Here is a 21600-nt window from a genome sequence, read left to right on the forward strand (position 1 = left end):
CTTTAAAGAGCTTTATAAACATAAAAATAATCATACCATCTGAGAGACAGGCAAGTGATATTGTACTATTTTCTAAGTGGAAAAACTGAGAAAAATATTATATAAATCTCTCCTCTGAGATGATACAACTCTAGAACAGACATAAGAATAGAGAAGAAAATGCATATACAAATGTTCTACTGGTGTGGAAAGCAGGGAACCTGATTTCCAATCTCTGTTTTAAATACCAACACAGAAAAGCCAGTACCTTTGATCAAACTTGATGCTGAAACATTAGACCACTCTAGCAGACAGTACAACAAAAAGATGTTAGCAAATTTTAGTTCAGTAACTGAACACGACCACTGTTAATTAACATCACATTTGATAAGTCCAGGAGTATTACGTTTCTTTTTCTTGGGCCAGTTCTCAAAAGCCCTCAAAAAGAAACATAATACACCCAAGGATAGCTTAGCTATTACTTTGGGGACATAAAATAAGCAAGGTGACTTCTGCTGCAATGTTAGAAATAAAAAAGGTTTAATAAAAGGCAAAATAACAAACAGAAAAACTCGAGCCAGGTGCAGAGGTCTGCTCCTGGTAAAAACACTTCACAAAAGCCTTTAGCTCTTTTGTTCTCTTCTTTTTCTACCTGATAGGTCAGGCAGGACTTTTTGGCTTCTATCCAGTTAGATGTTCTCTAGTGTTTGGTGAAGTCCCTGAGGTCCAATGAGGTGACTTTTCACCTAATCGTTGAGAGAAACTTCTGGGCTTCTTTCCTTTTTTGGGGGACAAAGGCTAGTTTTGCCACTCTGTCATTAGGGGGCACACTCCTACACAGGAGGAAAGTCTGATAACCTGCTAAAAACGTACCTATCTTGAAATGTGTTTTCTTTCTTATTTTGCAGGTCATTGCAAGTGTGTTGAGGAACTTGTCCTGGCGAGCAGATGTAAACAGTAAAAAGACTCTAAGAGAAGTTGGAAGTGTGAAAGCATTGATGGAATGTGCTTTAGAAGTTAAGAAGGTATCTTCTATAAGTGATTAAATTGAATTTTTGAGTGATTGTGTTTATTTTACACAAAACATTAATATGACTATTGACCATTTTTGATAACAGCAGATGCTGAAACAGTTGATGTGGCTCAGGTAATTTGCCTGGAAGAAGTTTGATTTAACTTAGCAGCAGACCACAATGGAGCAATGGCACCTCAAAACTAGTATTGATCTGATTTTATTTATGAGGGTTGACTGCTTTTGCTTTTCAGTTTCATGAGCTATGCTGTTAAAAGTCTTTTTTATAATTTTGTTATTTCATAAAAGCTCTTTTCAGTTAGTTAGTAGTTGTCTATGACATCTTTGGTGTGTAGATGAGAGTATATTCCATCCCAGAGACTCCTGCCAACTGGTCTTCAAGCCCTTTCTATCAAGGGAGCAAACAAGTATTGAGGCATATATTTCTGATACCTCTGGGGCAGGCAGTACCAAATTCATGGCTGAAGGAAGGAGCAAAGTGAACAAAATACATGTGCACTGCTGCCTGCACCCACCTTACCAGAACTGGAATGCACACAGCTCCTTGAAGGGTTGTTCACCTTTTGTTCACCAAACACTGCTGCCTGCACCCACCTTACCAGAACTGGAATGCACACAGCTCCTTGAAGCTAACTTAATGTGTTTCTGAGAGCTTAAGGTCAATAGCTGAAAACTTCTCCTGTCATGTTGCTATTTTCCTAGGAATCCACCCTGAAAAGTGTTCTGAGTGCCTTATGGAATTTGTCAGCTCACTGCACTGGGAACAAAGCTGACATATGTGCTGTTGATGGTGCTCTTGCATTTCTGGTTGGCACACTGACATACCGGAGCCAAACAAATACTTTAGCCATCATAGAAAGTGGAGGAGGAATACTAAGAAACGTTTCTAGCCTAATTGCTACTAATGAGGACCATAGGTAGGTACACTTGTGACAATTTTTAGTGGTTCCGCATGTATATTTTGACAGTTTTTATGACCAAGCCTTAATATGAATGCATATATTAAGTATAGTAATTAAAAACAGTTAATTTGTAGTACATTTGGTGAAGTGGGTATTTCACTTACATAACAGGAACGTGCAATCAGATTAAGAGCTGCTGCTTCCTAATGATGAACTGTACTAAAAGCCAACTATTCATATTTGTAATAGGATTTGGTTAGCATTCAGATAAAAGCTAGTGGAAATGCGAGTTATTTGCACAGGAGAATTCTTAATTAACCTTTGTAAGGGCAAAACTAATTTCTAGAATAATAGGTTTCTGTTTTGCTTTGTCTCTTACCCTTTTGAAGTGCCACTTACAGATGTTTGTTTTCAATTACTCAACACCAGGCAAATCTTGCGAGAGAACAGCTGCTTACAAACCTTGTTACAACACTTGAAGTCACACAGTTTGACAATAGTTAGTAACGCATGTGGGACCCTGTGGAATCTCTCTGCTCGAAATGCAAAGGATCAGGAGGCGCTGTGGGACATGGGAGCCGTCAGCATGCTGAAAAACCTGATTCACTCAAAACACAAAATGATAGCCATGGGTAGTGCCGCAGCTCTACGGAACCTCATGGCAAACAGGCCAGCAAAGTACAAAGACGCCAACATTATGTCTCCAGGATCAAGCCTCCCATCCCTCCATGTCAGAAAGCAAAAGGCACTGGAAGCAGAATTAGATGCTCAGCATTTATCAGAGACTTTTGACAACATTGATAACTTAAGCCCAAAAGCATCTCACCGCAATAAGCAGAGACATAAGCAAAATATATACAGTGAGTATGTCCTGGACGCCAGCCGCCACGACGATGGGGTGTGCAGGTCAGACAGCTTTAATGCTGGCAATATGACTGTGCTCTCACCATATACTACTGTAAATACTACAGTATTGCCTGGCTCCTCCTCTTCCAGTAGAGGAAATGCAGAAAATTCTCGATCTGAGAAAGACAGAAGTGTTGAAAGGGATCGAACAGTAGGTTTAAATACCTATCATCAAGCTGCAGAAAGTACTGGGAATTCCTCTAAGAGAATAGGAATGCAGATTTCTACTGCTGCAGCTCAGATTGCCAAAGTTATGGAAGAAGTAACAAGCATGCACATTCCACAGGAAGACAGAAGTTCTGGTTCCACTTCTGAAATACACTGTTTGACAGAAGACAGAAATGCCCAGAGGAGATCAGCCTCTGCCCATACTCACTCAAATACATACTTTCCAAAATCCGAGAACTCAAACAGGACATGTCCTGTGCCTTATACAAAAATGGAATACAAAAGAGCTTCAAATGATAGTTTAAATAGTGTCAGCAGCAGTGATGGCTATGGTAAAAGAGGCCAAATGAAACCTTCCATTGAGTCTTACTCCGAAGATGATGAAAGTAAATTCTGTAGTTATGGCCAATATCCCGCTGACTTGGCACACAAGATTCACAGCGCAAATCACATGGATGACAATGATGGAGAACTAGACACTCCTATTAATTATAGTCTTAAATACTCAGATGAGCAGTTAAATTCTGGAAGGCAGAGTCCTTCCCAGAATGAAAGATGGGCAAGGCCTAAGCATATAATAGATGATGAAATGAAACAAAATGAGCAAAGACAGTCAAGGAACCAAAATGCAGCCTACCCTGTGTATTCTGAAAGTGGAGAGGATAAACACATGAAATATCAGACCCCTTTTGGACAGCAGGAGTGTGTTTCTTCCTTTAGATCGAGAGGATCCAGTGGCTCAGATCAGAATAGAGTAGGCCCAGCTCTTGGAATAAATCAAAAAGTAAACCAGTCCTTGTGCCAGGTTGATGATTATGATGATGATAAGCCAACCAACTATAGTGAACGTTATTCTGAGGAGGAACAACACGAAGAGGAAGACAGACCAACTAATTACAGCATAAAGTACAACGAAGAGGAACATCATGTTGATCAGCCTATTGATTATAGTTTAAAATATTCAACAGAAGTTCCAGCACCTTCTCAGAAGCCACCTTTTACTTTTCCAAAGACTTCTTCAGTGCAACTCAATAAAACTGACCATATTCCCCCAAGCAGTGGGAGCACATCAGCCCCCTCAGCTGGTTCAAAGAGGCAAAACCAGCTTCACCCAAGCTCTGCACAGAGCAGAAGTGGTCATGCACAGAAGAACGCCTCCTGTAAGACTCCCTCTATTAATCAGGAAACTATACAAACTTACTGCGTGGAAGATACCCCAATATGTTTTTCAAGGTGTAGCTCTTTGTCATCCTTGTCATCAGCTGAAGATGAAATAGGACGTGATCAATCCACACGTGGCACAGATGCCAATAACACATTGCAGATTGCAGAACTGAAGGAGAACAGTGGGGCTCTACCTACAGAAGGTGCAGCAAGTGAAATCACATCAACAGCACAACACATCAGAACAAAATCCACTAGACTTCAGACTTCTAGCTTGTCTCCTTCTGATTCCTCTAGACATAAAGCTGTTGAATTTTCTTCAGGTGCCAAATCTCCCTCAAAGAGTGGTGCCCAAACTCCTAAAAGCCCACCAGAACATTATGTACAGGAAACACCACTCATGTTCAGCAGATGTACTTCTGTAAGTTCCCTAGATAGTTTTGAAAGCCGTTCAATTGCTAGTTCAGTTCAAAGTGAGCCTTGCAGTGGAATAGTAAGTGGTATTATAAGTCCCAGTGACCTTCCAGACAGCCCCGGACAAACAATGCCGCCAAGCAGAAGTAAAACACCACCGCCTGCTCAAGGAGTCCAAGTTAAAAGAGAGGTACCTAAAGGAAAAGCAAACACTACAGAGAAGAGAGAGCCTGGTCCTAGACAGGCAGCTGTAAATGCAGCTGTTCAAAGAGTTCAGGTACTGCCAGATGCTGATACACTATTACATTTTGCCACAGAGAGCACACCGGATGGGTTTTCTTGCTCTTCTAGCCTGAGTGCTCTGAGCCTTGATGAGCCATTTATACAGAAGGATGCAGAGTTAAGAATTATGCCTCCAGTTCATGAAAACGAGCATGGAAACGAAGCAGAACCTGAACAGTCAAATGATACCAAGGAAAACCAGGAGAAGAAACCAGAGAAGCCAGCTGAAGCAGAAAAAGACATTCTGGATGATTCTGATGATGATATTGAAATACTGGAAGCATGTATTATTTCTGCAATGCCAACAAAGTCTTCACGTAAAGCCAAAAAGCCTTCTCAAGCATCTGCTCCAAAAATACCTCCTCCTGTAGCCAGAAAGCCCAGCCAGTTGCCAGTTTACAAACTTTTGCCTTCACAAAGCAGATTGCAATCACAAAAGCATGTGACTTTTACACCAGGAGATGATATGCCACGGGTATATTGTGTGGAGGGTACACCAATAAATTTTTCAACAGCTACATCTCTGAGTGACCTGACAATAGAATCCCCCCCAAGTGAGCTGGCCAATGCAGACAATGTGGGTGTGGGAGCAGAGTCAGGGGAGTTTGAAAAACGGGACACCATTCCTACAGAAGGCAGAAGTACTGATGACTCTCAGAGAGCAAAAAGCTCAGCTGTGATTCCCCTTGGCCTGGATGACGACAAAACAGAAGAGGGTGATATTTTGGCTGAATGCATTAACTCAGCTATGCCAAAAGGAAAAAGTCACAAACCTTTCAGAGTGAAGAAGATAATGGATCAAATTCAACAAGCATCTTCATCTCCAAGTAATAAAAACCAACCAGAAGGTGAGAAAAAGAAGCCAACATCACCAGTAAAGCCTGTTTCCCAAAACAATGAATACAGAGCACGTGTGCGAAAAAGCATAGAACCCAAAAACAATGCTAGTAATGAAAGAAGCTATCCAGAGAACAGAGATGCAAAGAAACAGAACCTTAAAAATAATACAAGAGAGTTTCATGACAAATTGCCAAATAATGAAGAGCGTGTAAGAGGAAGCTTTGCATTTGATTCCCCTCATCATTATACACCGATTGAGGGAACTCCTTACTGTTTTTCACGGAATGATTCCCTGAGTTCTTTAGATTTTGATGATGATGATGTTGATCTTTCAAGGGAGAAGGCAGAATTAAGAAAAGGAAAAGAAGGAAAGGAAATGGAAAGTAAAGAGTGCTCTAATGCAGAACAGTCTTCAAATCAGCAGCCAAGTAACAGGACACAAGCTTGTCAAAAACACCCAGCGGGCAGAAGCCAGACAAAAACTTTCTCTCAGTCAACTAAAGATATTCCAGACAGAGGTGCAGCTACAGATGAGAAGATGCAGAATTTTGCTATTGAAAACACACCTGTTTGTTTTTCTCGCAATTCGTCTCTTAGCTCCCTCAGTGATATTGATCAAGAAAACAATAATAACAAAGAAGGGGAACCTGCAAAACGTCCTGAGGCTCCTGAGCCACAGGTGGAATCCAACAGACCACAGACTTCTGGTTATGCACCTAAATCATTTCATGTTGAAGATACTCCTGTGTGCTTCTCTAGAAACAGCTCTCTGAGTTCTCTTAGCATTGACTCAGAAGATGATCTTCTGCAGGAATGCATTAGTTCTGCTATGCCTAAAAAGAAAAAGCCCTCAAGAATTAAGAGTGATGGTGAAAAAAATAATTCCAGAAACACAGGTGGTATACTAGCAGAAGATTTAACACTGGATTTAAGAGAAATACAGAGGCCAGATTCAGAACATGGTTTTTCACCTGATTCAGAAAACTTTGACTGGAAAGCTATACAAGAAGGTGCAAATTCTATAGTTAGTAGCTTGCATCAAGCTGCAGCTGCTGCATCACTGTCTAGACAAGCTTCATCAGACTCTGACTCTATCCTTTCATTAAAATCTGGTATTTCTCTAGGGTCACCATTTCATCTTACCCCAGACCAAGAAGAAAAACCTTTCACTAGTAATAAAGGTCCAAGAATTATTAAGCCAGGAGAGAAGAGTACACTGGAGTCTAAAAAAGTGGAATCAGAAAGTAGGGGAATCAAAGGAGGGAAGAAAGTGTATAAAAGTATGATCACAGGAAAAGCACGCTCTAATTCAGAAGTTTCAAGTTTGAAGCAACCACAACAGACAAGTGTGCCTTCAATTTCACGTGGTAGAACAATGATCCATATTCCAGGAGTTCGAAATAGTTCTTCAAGTACTAGTCCTGTTTCCAAAAAAGGACCCCCACTCAAAAACATGAACTCCAAGAGTCCCACTGAAGGCCAAAGTTTGACTAGTTCTCCAAGAGGGGCCAAATCATCAGTGAAACCTGAGCCAGCTCCTGTGACTAGGCAGCCATCAGGGTTGAACCAGAGTGGATCAAGTAAAGGACCTTCTAGATCAGGATCTAGAGATTCCACTCCTTCCAGACCTCAACAGCAGCCATTAAGTAGGCCTCTGCAATCTCCTGGCCGAAACTCCATTTCCCCAGGAAGAAATGGTATCAGTCCTCCCAACAAACTGTCACAGTTGCCAAGAACATCATCTCCTAGCACAGCTTCAACTAAATCCTCAAGTTCAGGTAGAATGTCATACACACCACCGGGCAGACAGATGAGCCAGCAAAACCTTACAAAGCAAACTGCCTTACCTAAGAGTACCAGTAGTATTCCACGAAGTGAATCTGCTTCAAAGGGATTAAACCAAACTCTCAGCGCTGGTGGATCAAACAAAAAGACTGACCTATCCAGAATGCCATCCACAAAGTCTAGTGGAAGTGAATCTGACAGATCTGAGAGACCTGTTCTCGTTCGTCAGTCAACTTTTATTAAAGAGGCTCCAAGCCCAACTCTGAGACGGAAATTAGAAGAGTCAGCTTCATTTGAATCTCTGTCGCCTTCTAGGCCAGATTCTCCCACAAGGTCCCAACTACAGACCCCAGTTTTAAGTCCTTCTCTTCCTGATATGTCTTTATCCACTCATTCACCTGGCCAAAGTAGTGGTTGGCGAAAACTAGCCTCTAATCAGAGCCCTACTACAGAATATGACGGGCGACCAGCAAAGCGTCATGACATAGCTCGTTCCCATTCTGAGAGTCCATCTAGGCTGCTGATCAACAGATCAGGAACGTGGAAGCGTGAGCACAGTAAGCATTCCTCATCACTTCCTCGTGTAAGCACTTGGCGGAGAACTGGAAGTTCCTCCTCAATCCTGTCAGCTTCTTCAGAATCCAGTGAAAAGGCAAAAAGTGAAGATGAGAAGCAGCTTGGAGGTTCTCTCCCTGGACACAAGCAAAGTAAAGAAATCCAAGCACCAGCAAAAGGTACTTGGAGGAAAATAAAAGAAAATGAAATTCCTCAGATAATGAATGATCCTCAGCATTCTTCTTCAGGTGCCACAAATGGCTCTGATTCCAAAACCCTCATCTATCAGATGGCTCCAGCTGTCTCTAAGACAGAGGATGTGTGGGTGAGGATAGAGGACTGCCCAATTAACAATCCTCGATCTGGAAGGTCCCCAACTGGAAATACTCCCCCTGTTATTGACAGTATTTCAGAGAAAGGGGGTGTGAATGGTAAAGATCCTAAAGAGATTCAAGAAAAGCAAACCCCAGGGAATGGAGGTGTTCCTGTTCGTACTGTTGGCTTAGAAAACCGTCTGAACTCTTTCTTTCAGATAGACAGTCCAGACAAGAAAGGCACTGAAACAAAGCCTCTGCAGAATAATCCCGTTCCTGCACCAGAAATTAACGAAAGTACTGTTAGCGAGCGTACTCCATTCAGTTCCAGTGGCTCAAGCAAGCACAGCTCCCCCATTGGTGCTGTGGCAGCAAGGGTGACTCCTTTCAACTACAACCCGAGCCGCAGGAAGAGCAGCGTGGACAATAGCTCTGCTCGGCCCTCACAGATACCAACTCCGGTGAATAACAGCACCAAGAAACGTGACACCAAGTCTGAAAACACTGACTCCAGTGGAACACAAAGCCCTAAACGTCACTCTGGCTCTTACCTGGTAACTTCTGTTTAAGTGCAACAAAAAAACAAAAAAAAAAACTGATGTATTATATACAGCAGCTACTTAGAAACTTTGTTTCAAATGAAACAAAAAAAATGGGGATTGATTTTTTGTTTGTTTATTTTGTTTTTATTTGTTGTAAATAGCTTTGATTCTTGTTAGATGGTCCTTGTTCTGGAAGCCATATTTGATAGTATACTTTGTCTCCACTGGTGATATTTTGCAGGAATACCTGATTGACAGTTTGGAATAAAATTGCTAAAGCAAGTGTATTTGTACAGTATGTTTAACATGTATTCCCATGTTTAACATGCATCTCATCCCATTATCCTTTGAATATTGCTTGTCGTTGAAATCATAGAATAGCACAATAGAAATGATGCAGTCATATTGCTTTACCAATAATTTCTAGATTACAGACCAACTAAACTACATCAGGGAAGAATTGGTATTATTTATGCAAAAAAAATATGCTCATGTTTAGTATTTGTGAGTTCATCTAACCCAATAATTAATCATGTGGCTGTGAAATTCACAGTAATATGGTTTCCGCTGAACAAGCTTTCCCAGCCTGCTTTTCTGCATGAATGGAACTAATGGTTCATTTTATGAAGTAATGATTAACATTTCTGTGGTCACATAATGTGCATAGATAGATATGGTGTAACAATTTACACTTTCTTTGTGCTCTGAAAAAGAAAAAGAAAAACGAACAAAAAAACAACTGTGTAACTGTAAAACCTTGAACAAAATTATTTTACCTGAATTAGATTTTATCTTAAAGTAGGTAGAATTTTTTTGCTATGCTGTATCTTGTTGTATATTCTGGTATTTGAGGTGAGATGGCTGCTCTTTTATTAATGAGACGTGGGTGATGTCTCAACAGAGACTAAAATGAACATTTCAGAATAAATTATTACTATATGTAAGTTGTGTGTGTTACTTCTGCATTACATAAAAATACAGGATTTTACTTTGAGATGTCACCATATAATGTGGTTGTATGCACTTAACACTTAAGGCCTGATTTAGGATAATCCTGCACCTCCAATATCTGTTCTTTCTTATCACTGGCAAATGGCTGTTGTAGGATGCTTTTAACATTTGCAGGATCAGGCCCTAGGTTTTCTGTAATATATATGTAATTGAAACAGTTTCACACATCTCAGGTGCATAACAAGGCTAAAGGCAGGGTATTTCCAGTAGCCACGCAGTATAATTGTTCTCATGACTGCAAGCCTGAAACAATATTGTATCTACAAATAATATTTGTAAAACAAAACATTTTTTGATTGGGGATATAATGTAGAATGTGAAATAGTGACTATAAGATGAAAATTTGCTTCTATTTGCGCTCTGTGGGTGGTTTTTTTTTTAATTTATTTATTTTTTTAAAAATTATGAAGGGAAAAATTTCACAAGAATCCCATGGCAGCAAGAAATTTGTTACCATAGTAGAAAAAGAATTTTATGCAAAATATGACATTTGCTGCCTTGAGCCTTTTGATGCAAGTATAGATTGTGCTAGAACAATGCTGGAAAAAAACAGATTTGTGCTTTAAAAATATAAATATAGTCTGAATTTAGATGAGGATTACTTCAAAGTAGTAACATGAGAGAACAGAACATTAACCATTCTGTGCATGTTTAAACAAACCATGAAATGAAATGGTGTATCGGTGTATTGTGTCTCAACTGGACTGTTCTAAAGGTAGCTTTCTAAATAACTGATATGTCAGAATGCCCTGATTTCAGGAAGCCCTGAAATAGAGCAACTTACCTTTATGGTAGCTTTAACACAGTTGCGGAGTGTATCACTTCTGTGGCTTTTGTACTTCTGATACTGAAAGGAATCAATTTAATTCATTATAAGTCATGCACTGATTTAGGAACACAATCAAGACACTATCAGCAGACAGAAGTCAATTTATATAGAAGCCAGTACCAAAAATATGTGTTTGGCAGAAGTGGTATCTTACTTGCTCTTTTGTTCTTTGCTTCCTGTCAGATTTTCTTAGAGACATGCCATGTTCCTGTATCACCTTGTGAACGTGTTAAGAAGCAGCACTCCTCATGTTAGCATTTGAAATATTTTGCATACAAGTTTCTTCATTAAACTTCTAATATGAATGAATATTGAGTGTCCTTTTAAAGATGAGACAGAAACAGATCATGTCATGTATTGAAAGTCAGGACTTCCTGCTGGAGTAGAATATGGAACTCCATCCTTGTTTTAAATTAAAGACCACTCGATATTTTTTTTTAATCATTATTTTGTTCTGGGCTTTTAACAACTAATACAAAAATATACTACATAATCCAAAATAGTTGTTTAATATGGCATTACATATTTGTCCTGTCAATTAAAGAATTAAAGGTAAACTCAGTCTCAAAAAAGAAATTCTGGTTTCAGATCTGTTACTGAAAAACTACTGAAATCAGTGTTTTTAATCAGAAGATAACCTGAAACTATAAATAATTGTATGCGTATCAAACACCAGAATGTCTTTGAAAATTATAGTGGCTTCTTGATATAGACTTGGGGATACTTCATGATCATTATAATTGGAAAGTTTCTCTTAGTATCCACTTAAGTAAACTATATTTGTAGCAAAGACAAGCTAGAGAAACTTTCCAACTATAAGGGTAGTGATACACTAAAATATGCTTCCCATGGGAGTTGTTGAATTTCCATTATAGAAGTTTTAAGAAGAGGTTTATGAAACATCTCATAGGGATGGACTGTAGTATATTTCATATTGCCTGTGTGCAGAGATGGGTGATCTTTTGAAATCTCTTCCAGATCAACATTTCTCTGATTCTTTATCTAAAATACTTAGTATCCACTAAGAGCCTTTCAGAATATTTAAAGACATCCATGATGTTTGATTTATGATGGGGATATAAAGTTATATTCTTTAAGCTTAACTAAAAAACAGATCCCAGAAATATAAAATCAAAGATACGAAAAATGGTTGCAATAAGTATATTTGGTCTTGGATTTTGTTAATGATATCAGAGTCACAGTAGTCAGATTTGATTTATGCTGCTAAAGATAACCTCTCGTTCCTTGGTTTTATTTGTATGAAGTTGCCACAGCAGGTAAGAGGACATTATTTAATGTCAAGGCAAAACAAAGAATAGCAAGGAGCTAAGGAAACCAAGACTCAATTTACTGTTCTGGGATGCACTGCCTTCCTTTCTACCAATTTTGGTAGAATTTTTTGTGACTTATGCTCAGACCTTTATTTGTCTTTGAATTAGCTTATCATATCTAGTGCATACCAAACTTACACTATACTGAAAAATAAGTCATAAAGCTCATTTCAGACTGTCTTCTAGCTTTGTGCTCTTGATGTTAAAAGCAGAGATCTGACCTCCCCACAATTTGTAATTAGTTCACTTTTTAAAATGTGCTTCCATTTTAGTTTCTTGCAGCGTGCCACGGTTAAGGTTACTGCTCAATTTCTGTGTAAGCTCTTCTGACTAAATATTGCAGTCTTTAAAGGGGAATTAATCTATTTCTATTTTTCATGTGCAGTTCTCTATTGAGAGTATTTTCTCCTGAAAGATTAAAGATAATGCTCACAGCTCTGTCAGATAGGACAGGTTAAAAACTGAAAGCCTTGCCATAGTTTCCGGATGAGACTGGAGTATTGTTTCAAGTAGGATTTGGCTGCAGAATACAAGTACAGTTTATGCTATAAATGTCAGTAAGCTGCAGTATTCTTCAACATAGACAAGTACCTCTAATGGCTTTGGGAAGTTAGCTGCGCTGTCTTTGGAAAAGGAGAAGGGAGATAAAAGGGACAGTTTCAGAGTGAGTCATATTGTCCTAGGGATGTACTTTGATTTTTTCCTCACTAAATTATATAAGCTGTACCAGAGAGAGAACAGCTTATGCACAAATTAATGAGGCATTATTTTGAAGTACACCAGTAGACCACAAAACTGCATAACCTTTGCCTGATAATCTGAAAACGGAATTATTTGATGTCTACTTTGGAGTACTTCACAGGTGTCCATCCCCTTGATTTCCTTAATAGAAGTTGATATTACCAACGAAGATAACTGTGTTAGCTTCCTCTTTCTTAAGGATAATGATCCATACTATTTCTAGAGCTGAAGAAATGGCATGTGCTGTTCCAAAGAAGTTTTCTTCTCCATTCCATGCTTCTGCCTATGAATCCTGGCTCTTACATGACCATTCAGTGGACTTGCTTACCTCTTACCTTCTCCCCTGATGGGATTAGTAGGATTAGTGCTGCTTGGATATGCTGAATTTGCTCAGTGCATAGTTGGACAAGTGCCACCTGTACCAGCAAAGTAAATAAAACAACTAAGGCTGGTTGAAAGAGGTTGAGATAGTTTACTTTCCAGGAGGTCACTGGATTGAGCCATTACAGGCAATTTTAAGCCTATGTGCCAAGTTTCAGAGCTTCACCTATTTTGACACAGCAAAAGCAAATGGAAGGTGGGGTTTTTTTTGTTTTTTGGTTTGGGTTTTTTGGTATTTTTTTTACGTAATTTTTGCCTAATGGCCTCTAGTGCTGTGCATTTAAATAACTTATATTTGGGTACGTCCTTAATCCTGGAAATTCTGACAACTAACTTCAGAAGTATTACATCAGTATATGGATGTGGAAAAGATACATTTCTTCATCAAAAATACCCCCCCCCCCAAAAAAAAAAAAAAAAAAAAAAAAAAAAACTCTACCACATGTAAACTTCTGGGAGGAGACTGTTTTTAGATTTGCAATATTAAACTTAATGCAGTAAATCCTTCCAGTGAAGAAATTTATTGCAACTATTGCTTTCCTAGAAGAGGTTTGAAGAGGGAGGTAACATTTCCCTTTCTTAATGAGGTCACTATTGTAGGGATGATCTGGAAAATGTTTAGGTGGACTCTTCATACAAAGAAGTTGTACAGTTACTGCAGTTCCTAGATGCCTCCCAAATGTCTTTCCCATCTAGCTTTCATGAAATAGTATATGAACAGCCATAACAGCATCACTAAAAATCATGTGTAGACTTCCACCTAAATATAACTTCCTACATCTACTGTAATGCCTTGCAAAGTTGGATCCACCTGTGCGACAGCTTTGTTCTTGACGAGATGTGTGATTTGGATGAGGCTGTGAATCAGAAGTGAAGTGTCAGTTAATGTAAAGCATGACTTTCTCCACATGTTTAAAACTCTGAGGACCTTTCTGATACCAAATTACCCAAGTGTATTTGCTCTCTGGTTCCACAGCCATCTCCTTTGCACTTTGACATTTAACCAGAAGAGCTGCCCACTTTTAATTTCATTTTAGAGAACACGTAGAAATAAGATTCCTGCATCATAGTTTCCTATATGCAGAATAACAATTTGTATCTGTAAATGTGTTTATAGAGAATGTTATGTAGCTAAGGTTGAGTTTTTAGTCAGAATGGTAAGTTAACTGCTTACGTGTTGTGTTTGGTTACATATTGGAAGTGCAAGGGAATTTGGTGTGGTGCTTTAAGAGTTCACAACATAACTAATGCAGGTGTCAATTAACTTGTGATGCCAAGATGAATTTTCTGCTGTCAAGTTTCAGTTTACCAGATGTGCTGTTTACTTACTCTAAGATTGGGGAACACCTCCCTTGTAGTTTTGCAAATTACCTTTCTTAGGAAATTTCCACACAGTTACAGGCTTTTGTATTAGTGAATTTCTGCCACTTCAAGATTTAAAGAAATTATTCAAATTTTGCTGTGTGTGGAAACATCCTTTGCTTGAGTGGCTGTGGAATTGCAATTAGAATATCAGGAAGAGTAGAGGGAGCTAGTTCCCTCAGTAAAATGCACTTCTGTCCAGAGCTCAAGCCATACATACAAACAGTATATCTAATGCCATCCTTTCTGGTGGGATCTAACATGAATAAAGCTTGTGCTGGTTCTCTGCAAGTAAACTGTCATCCTGTGAGATCAGATGAATTTGCCCACCTGTAAGTGTTGTTTCTCTTGAACAAACTCAGCCCACAATTATCTTTCCTTCAATTTTGTTGTTTGCTTCTGCCTGAGATGCATTACTGTTTATATCCTAACTCTGTAATTAATTCTTTCTTCAATTATTCTAATGTATTTTGTTTCACAGTATACTTATTCTGAATTTAGTCTTGCTATGCATAATTTATTTATTACTTGCAGTGTTACATAAAATATCCTCCTGATTGCACCTTGTCAGAGTGGAATTGTTTTCTTGGCTACTACCGAAAGTTAGGTGTCTGTCCACTGTATTAGAAATATGATTTCATTTTAAAAGGTATTTGTTGTTAAGACACTTCAGTAATTCAGTATATCAGAACAAATGCTCTAAAAAAACCTACACATTTTCATTTTAGTGATATTCACATTTCAGATAAATAAGTGGAAAAAAGAAGCCTGAAAACCTGGTTCACCTGTAGAGTTCTCTGTTCTCTTCCATGTTTCAGCTTAGAAGGAACTGCACAAAACAAAATCTAATTCTGACACAATATAATCCCATAATCCCTCTTACTTAAAAAAGATTCACAAGGCTTATTTCATTATGACTCATAAGCATAGCAGAGACTAATTACAAAAATCTTTCTTTCCTCTAAAGAATGAATTCTTTAGTCCCTGATTAGACTATTAAGGGACCTGGGTTGATAAATTCCCAACACACAGACATATATATATTTATATTTGCATACATATTTTACACTCCCCTATTCACTTTAGACTTTGACAAAGTATTTAAACTAAAAAAAGGGCATTGTTGCTGATTACTAAGATCCCTTGTTTTCTAATATTTGTACCACTTTTTCATATTGAGTTCTAATTTGAGGACTGATTTTCAAGTTGTTCTAGAAAAAAAATACACTTAAGTCTTTGTTTATATGCAGAAAATTGCTTTGCTAGACGTGTAAATGTTTTATTAAAAATAATATTTTTAAAGCATTATAATTATAATCTGCAATTTTAAATCAGTAGAGATCACAAAAACAAGGGGACTTTGAGTGATATTTGTATTAAATACAAATGAAGGTAGGCTAAGCCTAATTCTGACCTTTTTTCTCTTAACAGTCCTCTGCAGAAAAAGCACATTGGTAGCAGGGAAGGGCTTGTGCATCTTACATGACTATTGCTAAGGTCTGGGATGGCACACATTCACACTGGAAGTAACTGGATGAACACATCAATAGATGTAAAAGTTAAACCGTAATATAAGAAAATTCCCAATTTTTATTATTTTTTATAGTAGTATTTTGTTATTCCATTGGATGATGAAAAGGAATTGGCATCCTTTTTTTCCTACTACACTGAGCTGAACTGCTGTGATGGAGTATTGGACACTTCTAAGTGTTTTAAGTGACATTGTTTAACCACAGTTGGCAATCAAGCACTACCCAGCCACTCACTCCCCTCTGTGGGATCGGGGAGACAATCAGAAGAGTAAAAATGAGAAAACTGTAGATTCAGATAAAGACAGTTGAATAAACAGAAAAGGAAGAAAATTGTGATGTTCCTAATAATAATAGAGAATATACAAAACAAGTGAGTCACAATATAGTTGCTTACCAGTTGCTGACTGATTCCTAGGCAATTCCTGAGCATGAGCCTCCAGCCCACTTTCTCGACAGGCCTCAGCATGAGGCCGTAAGGTCTGGAAATATCCTTTTGGCTGGTTTACATGTCCCCTCTCAACTTCTTGTGCCACTCAGCTCTCTTCCTGGCAGGGCATGAGAAACTTATTCTAGCAACAAAAACAGTGCATTTTCAACATTCTCATACTAAATTCATACCACAGTACTATACTACTTACTAGAAAAAAAATTAACTATCCCAGCCAAAACCAGAACATAAAACACTTGACTTGTTAGAAGTGAAAATCTAGTAGAAGTGAAAGCTATGAATTCAGAGGAAATACTGTATTACTGTATCACACACAGGTAACTGATGGTTTCTTTTGATCTTGGAAGCTGGCTGTACACAGCTGTGAATTTACACAGCTGTCAGCTGCTTTACAAAGCTAAAACAGAAGGATAAAGAATGGGTATAAAACTGAGCTCCATACTTAAGAGATAGTCTTTGCAATCAGAAGGAATGAGAGATGGTTAGAAATCCACGGTTTTCCACTTTGCTAGTTCCATTGTGGCCAACTAATAGGGATTTGTATAGAATTTTGGCAATGTGGTGCCCAGCATTCTCCTCAGGATCTTAGTGAAACACTGTATATATTGTTTGCTGTACTTCCTCCATTAATTCACGCAAGTCAAGTTTTGGGTGTAGGTGACATAATCCAAAGGACTTTTAGATCCAAACACTCAGGCTGGTTGTTTCAAGGCCACTTGTCAGCTGCTCTTACACAGATTGAAACATATAAGCCTCAAGTGGGTTTAGAACATCCCACGCTCCTTAAATAAGCTATTGACATTTATAGTCCTCTGCCACTAAGATGAAGAGAAGTGGTGCTTCTGCTGATTCATACAGAATGCTCTGTTGACATTCTCTGTATGGGCATGAGGTAGTGCCTCTTCTGATAACACTTATGTAGCAGAAGGATTCTGGATTGTTAAAACCGAAAGGCAGTCTATGGATTTAAAATCACAGAAACACAGAATGGCTTGAGTAGGAAAGGGACCTTAGAAATCATCCAGTTCTGTGTTGAAACTCTGCCATAAGCAGGGACATCCCTTGCTTTGGGGAAATGATGCATACAGTCTTGTAAAAGTGGCAATTAGTGGTTAATTCTGCGTATTGAAGTCTCATGGTAAGTAAATACCAGCAAAATGAAACTAAACGAAAAACAGCATCATTTTCTCTCTATGCTGTTGAAAATTTAGTGTTGGACGGACCTGTTACTTCAAACTTGAGTCATAATTCATGAAGTATTTTTCACAATGAAAGTTTTGTGGGTTTTTTCACAGCCCTTATATTTTACTTAAAAATATCCTCCTGGAATTCTCATTTACAAAAACTGAAGCAAATTCTTCCCATGTTGCTCCCTTCCCTTCAGTGACCATTGAACAAATCACCATTTCCCTCTACATCCCTGTTCTGTCTTTTATCTGCAGTCCACTACAGAGCTGTTCCACCAATCCAGGTGAAAATCTGCCTTGTCCTTGTGAAAAACAACTGCTCACTTTGAAAATGTAAAAAGGTTTATTAAACCTCAACAAAAATACAACAAAGGACTACATAAGGAAAAAGCTGCAGCACTGGGAACTGCCCCTCCTGCATACCACATGGCCAGTTCATCTTCAAGATGGATGCTCAGTCTTCTATACTCCTGGGGGTTACATCAGCCAGCCTGGCCCCTCCCAAAGTCTGTCAGTCAGTTCTTCTTTGCCATTTATCAGTGGAGACTGCTTTCTTGTAACCTGACTGGAGATCAGGTGTTGCCATGCTGCACGCCCTAAGCACCAAGCTCATCCATTCCCAGCTGCCCCAGGTAAGGGACACACATGCACACTTTCTTTCTACCTGTCCTAGACAATCCAGGCTGCCTGATGGTAACAATACAGGGCGGGGAAAGGGAACAATAGGGAGAACAGAGGACATCTAAATTACAATAATATAACTATACATTACTAGAGCTTTTATTAATATTCACACAATAGTTATCTTTTAATTGTGAGAGCAAATCATCTCATTATCCGTCTCTAACATCCTGAATAACTTCACTAGTGCTATTATTATATAGGTATTTTTAGCATGTTTAGACTATGGAGTGTAGCCTCAAGTGAGAAGAAACTGAACATGGATGCAATGTTTGAATAAGAAGGTGTATGTGACACTTCCAGTAAAACACTGTGTCACATACAAACTGTGTCACCTCAAATCATCCCCATTTTCTTGGGTTCCCACTTCCAGTTAGGGCATTTGCATTTACCATAGGTGAAGTGCAGCAATCTATCACAACCGCTTTGAATTGCTATTTCATATTTGTAGAGGGCTCTTTTTGCTGGGTTGTTTTGTTTGGGAAGGGTTTCCTTTGAGGTTTGAGAGGTTTTTTTGTTTGGTTTTGTTGGGGATTTTTTTTGTTATTTTTCTTCCTGTTATGATTAAGGGGGTAATTCATGCTGGAAATGTCAGATTATTAATGTAATATAAAATAAAGCTTTAAGATCATGCCAGCAAAGGGGAGAGGGTGATTGCCACACAGGACAACTCGCAGCCGAGGAGGAGGTGCATCATTAACGTAGGTAGAAAACCTAGCCCGCACAGGAGATGGGCACTCCCCGATGGCATGAACGAGAAAACACCCAGTGGTGCTGTCCCATGTAGATGTCCACCTCAGACCGACAGGACTATCACGGACATACCTCTGAATGAAAGATTCCGGGAACTGGAGACCGATACACATCAATTCCCGGAGTAGCTTTGTCCAGCACAGGACAGAGAATAGACACTGCATGAATATGGAGGACACCAGGAGGGGACAAAGGGACTCTGCCGCGGGCAAGAAAAAGAGTATAAAAATCGAACTTTGCCAGGCCTCGTTGGTGAGCAGGGGGATTCGGTGCAACAGAGGCCGGATCATCGTTCTGATCATCACCCACTCCGATGCCGGGGTCGGTGCTACTTTTTGATTGTTGGTGGTCGGGACTGTATATCAGTCATGAATAAATTTAATTTTTATTTTTGATCTAATTGGCTGGATCAATTTTTACCTATAACATTCCCCAAACACCATTAACAGTAAAAATAGAGTCTCAATGAGGACACCTGACTTGCTGGTTGTTAGGGATATGATAGAAATTCGGGGATTCGGTGCGATACAGGTAGGATCTGCGTTCAGCCAACCTGTATCCCGGGGTCTGCGCTGTCATTTTTATTGGTGGCTGTCGGGACTGTAATATGGTCACAAATAAATTTTTTGGTTTTATTTTTATTACGATTGGGTCAATTTTTATTTTTACTTATAACACTGTTGACAGTGTATACAGAGACAAAATTCTCTGCTTTAGGGTTTTATAGTGTAATTTTTATTCTCTGCCCCTTCCCTTCCACTGCAGTGGTTACAGACACAGGAATAACGTCAGCAAGTTATACACAGCTTTCCGAGACCAGTATCCCTGCTACTGCTCTCCAAAGGCATTATCTGCATTCTTGATGTTTTGCTGCAGATGTGTACAAGTCCTATCCTCACCAGCAATTGTACTTTCTCTTCATACTGCTTTAAATTGTTCGAAACCTGTGAAATGTTGAGTGCTCCATTCAATTTCTGAGTCCAGGACCAGCAGATACTTTGGAAATGCATGCAGCTACAGCATGCCTGAGCTGGAATGCTTTGTGACCTACTTCTGTCTCTGAATTCCTCAGGCTGGAAATATGCAGAATTCAACTTTGAAATGTATTTCTTATGGCACTAGAACAAATGCAGTGATTGGATGCCTTATACTCAGTGAAGTCATTGCACAGTGATGATGGGAATTAAACTGACATGTCTCTACTCACTGCTTCATTTTAGTCATCCTGGTTTCAAGATATTGTGAATTCTAGCACCTATAAAGGAGATGGGTAAGTAATAAGAAGACCTGCAGGAAAAAAACCCCGTGCTTCCCCTGTGTGGTCAGTTATGTTCACCATGTGACCCAGCCTGTAATTCCACAAACTCCATTTCTGACAAATTTTAAATTATTTTTCCATCTGAAAAAGATATGGAAAATAATTTTTGTCTTTGTACCCTTTCTATTTCACAAATGCTGACACACGCTATGTATCTTTTGCAACAACTAAATTTAAATATTGTTTGCCAAGATAAGCCATTAATATGTTGGTATTTAAAAGCTACATGAACTTGAAGAAAAAAATAACAAGCAACTGTCGAATAATACAACATTAAAATACACAAAACCTTTCTCAGTGCCCTCAATTAGGTGGACTGACTGAGGGCAATCTTAATATGTAATGATGGTAGTTATAAACTGCAGCTGTGTTCACTGCCTTTAACATACTATCAGAGCACTGTTTCTCAAGGAGATGCACCAGAGGAGATTTCACCATGGAGATTGCATTGCAATCTAACTGAGAGACTAAAACCATTACAGAAATCTAAGGGAATAGTATGGAATAAATTTTAGTATTTTTTCATTAAGTTTTAGCCTATTTTTCAATTTTAAAAAATGAAGCTGTGGCAATGCCAAATAAATGTTTCTTAGCATTACTTCCTAAAAGATTAGATTTGATTGTTCTTCAATTCAAACCCTGCTAGAGCACTGTCCTGCAGAGAGAGATTTATGTTTATAACCTTTTGGTGGGTTCAGACCTCTGTGTTCCAGAAGAAAAGGGCAATGCATACTGTTTAAACCAAATGGCAGTAACAAGATGTAGGATAACCACATTTCATACAATAGTCAGATCATTAATGTGCCCTGCACACTTCATGGCTGCACATGAAGATGTGCCTCACACAGAGACAATGAATATATTGTACCTGGTTTGTCCACATTCGCCCTGTGCATTCACCCTATGCAGTAACACCCCTCTCCTCCCTGACAGCCCACGTCTGTCTTGTTAAAAGCAGGTGACAGCAGTTGACAGAAGAAACTTCTGCCCATGTTGGCTGAGGCATAGATTTAAGCAGTGACAACCTGGACAACAGGACAATTCCCAAGGTAATGGCAGCTCTTGACACTTCTGAAGTGGCAGTGATCTCAATAAAAAGTCATTCAATAGAAAGACCACGGTGTGCAAGGAATGGAGATTTA

The 21600-nt window shown here is 38.9% G+C and overlaps 1 protein-coding gene across 9 annotated transcripts in view; it reads left to right on the forward strand.

Annotated features, from left to right (window-relative positions):
- The window catches only part of APC (APC regulator of WNT signaling pathway), a 96589-nt gene extending 81488 nt beyond the window's left edge, over window positions 1–15101 (forward strand). For 8 of the 9 annotated variants that reach the window (XM_041399188.1, XM_041399186.1, XM_041399182.1 and 5 more), the window contains 3 exons: window positions 888–1004; window positions 1715–1929; window positions 2344–15101. In XM_041399188.1, the coding sequence (XP_041255122.1) occupies window positions 888–1004; window positions 1715–1929; window positions 2344–8911 (6900 nt within the window). In that variant the 3' untranslated portion in view covers window positions 8912–15101. The remainder of the gene's footprint in view (window positions 1–887; window positions 1005–1714; window positions 1930–2343) is intronic. The other variant, XM_041399189.1, reaches the window with a different exon arrangement.
- Window positions 15102–21600: the final 6499 nt, after the last annotated feature.

The sequence above is a fragment of the Onychostruthus taczanowskii genome, unplaced genomic scaffold (genome assembly GCF_017590055.1).
Source record: "Onychostruthus taczanowskii isolate IOZ18803 unplaced genomic scaffold, ASM1759005v1 scaffold158, whole genome shotgun sequence".
In the NCBI taxonomy this organism is placed as follows: domain Eukaryota; kingdom Metazoa; phylum Chordata; class Aves; order Passeriformes; family Passeridae; genus Onychostruthus; species Onychostruthus taczanowskii.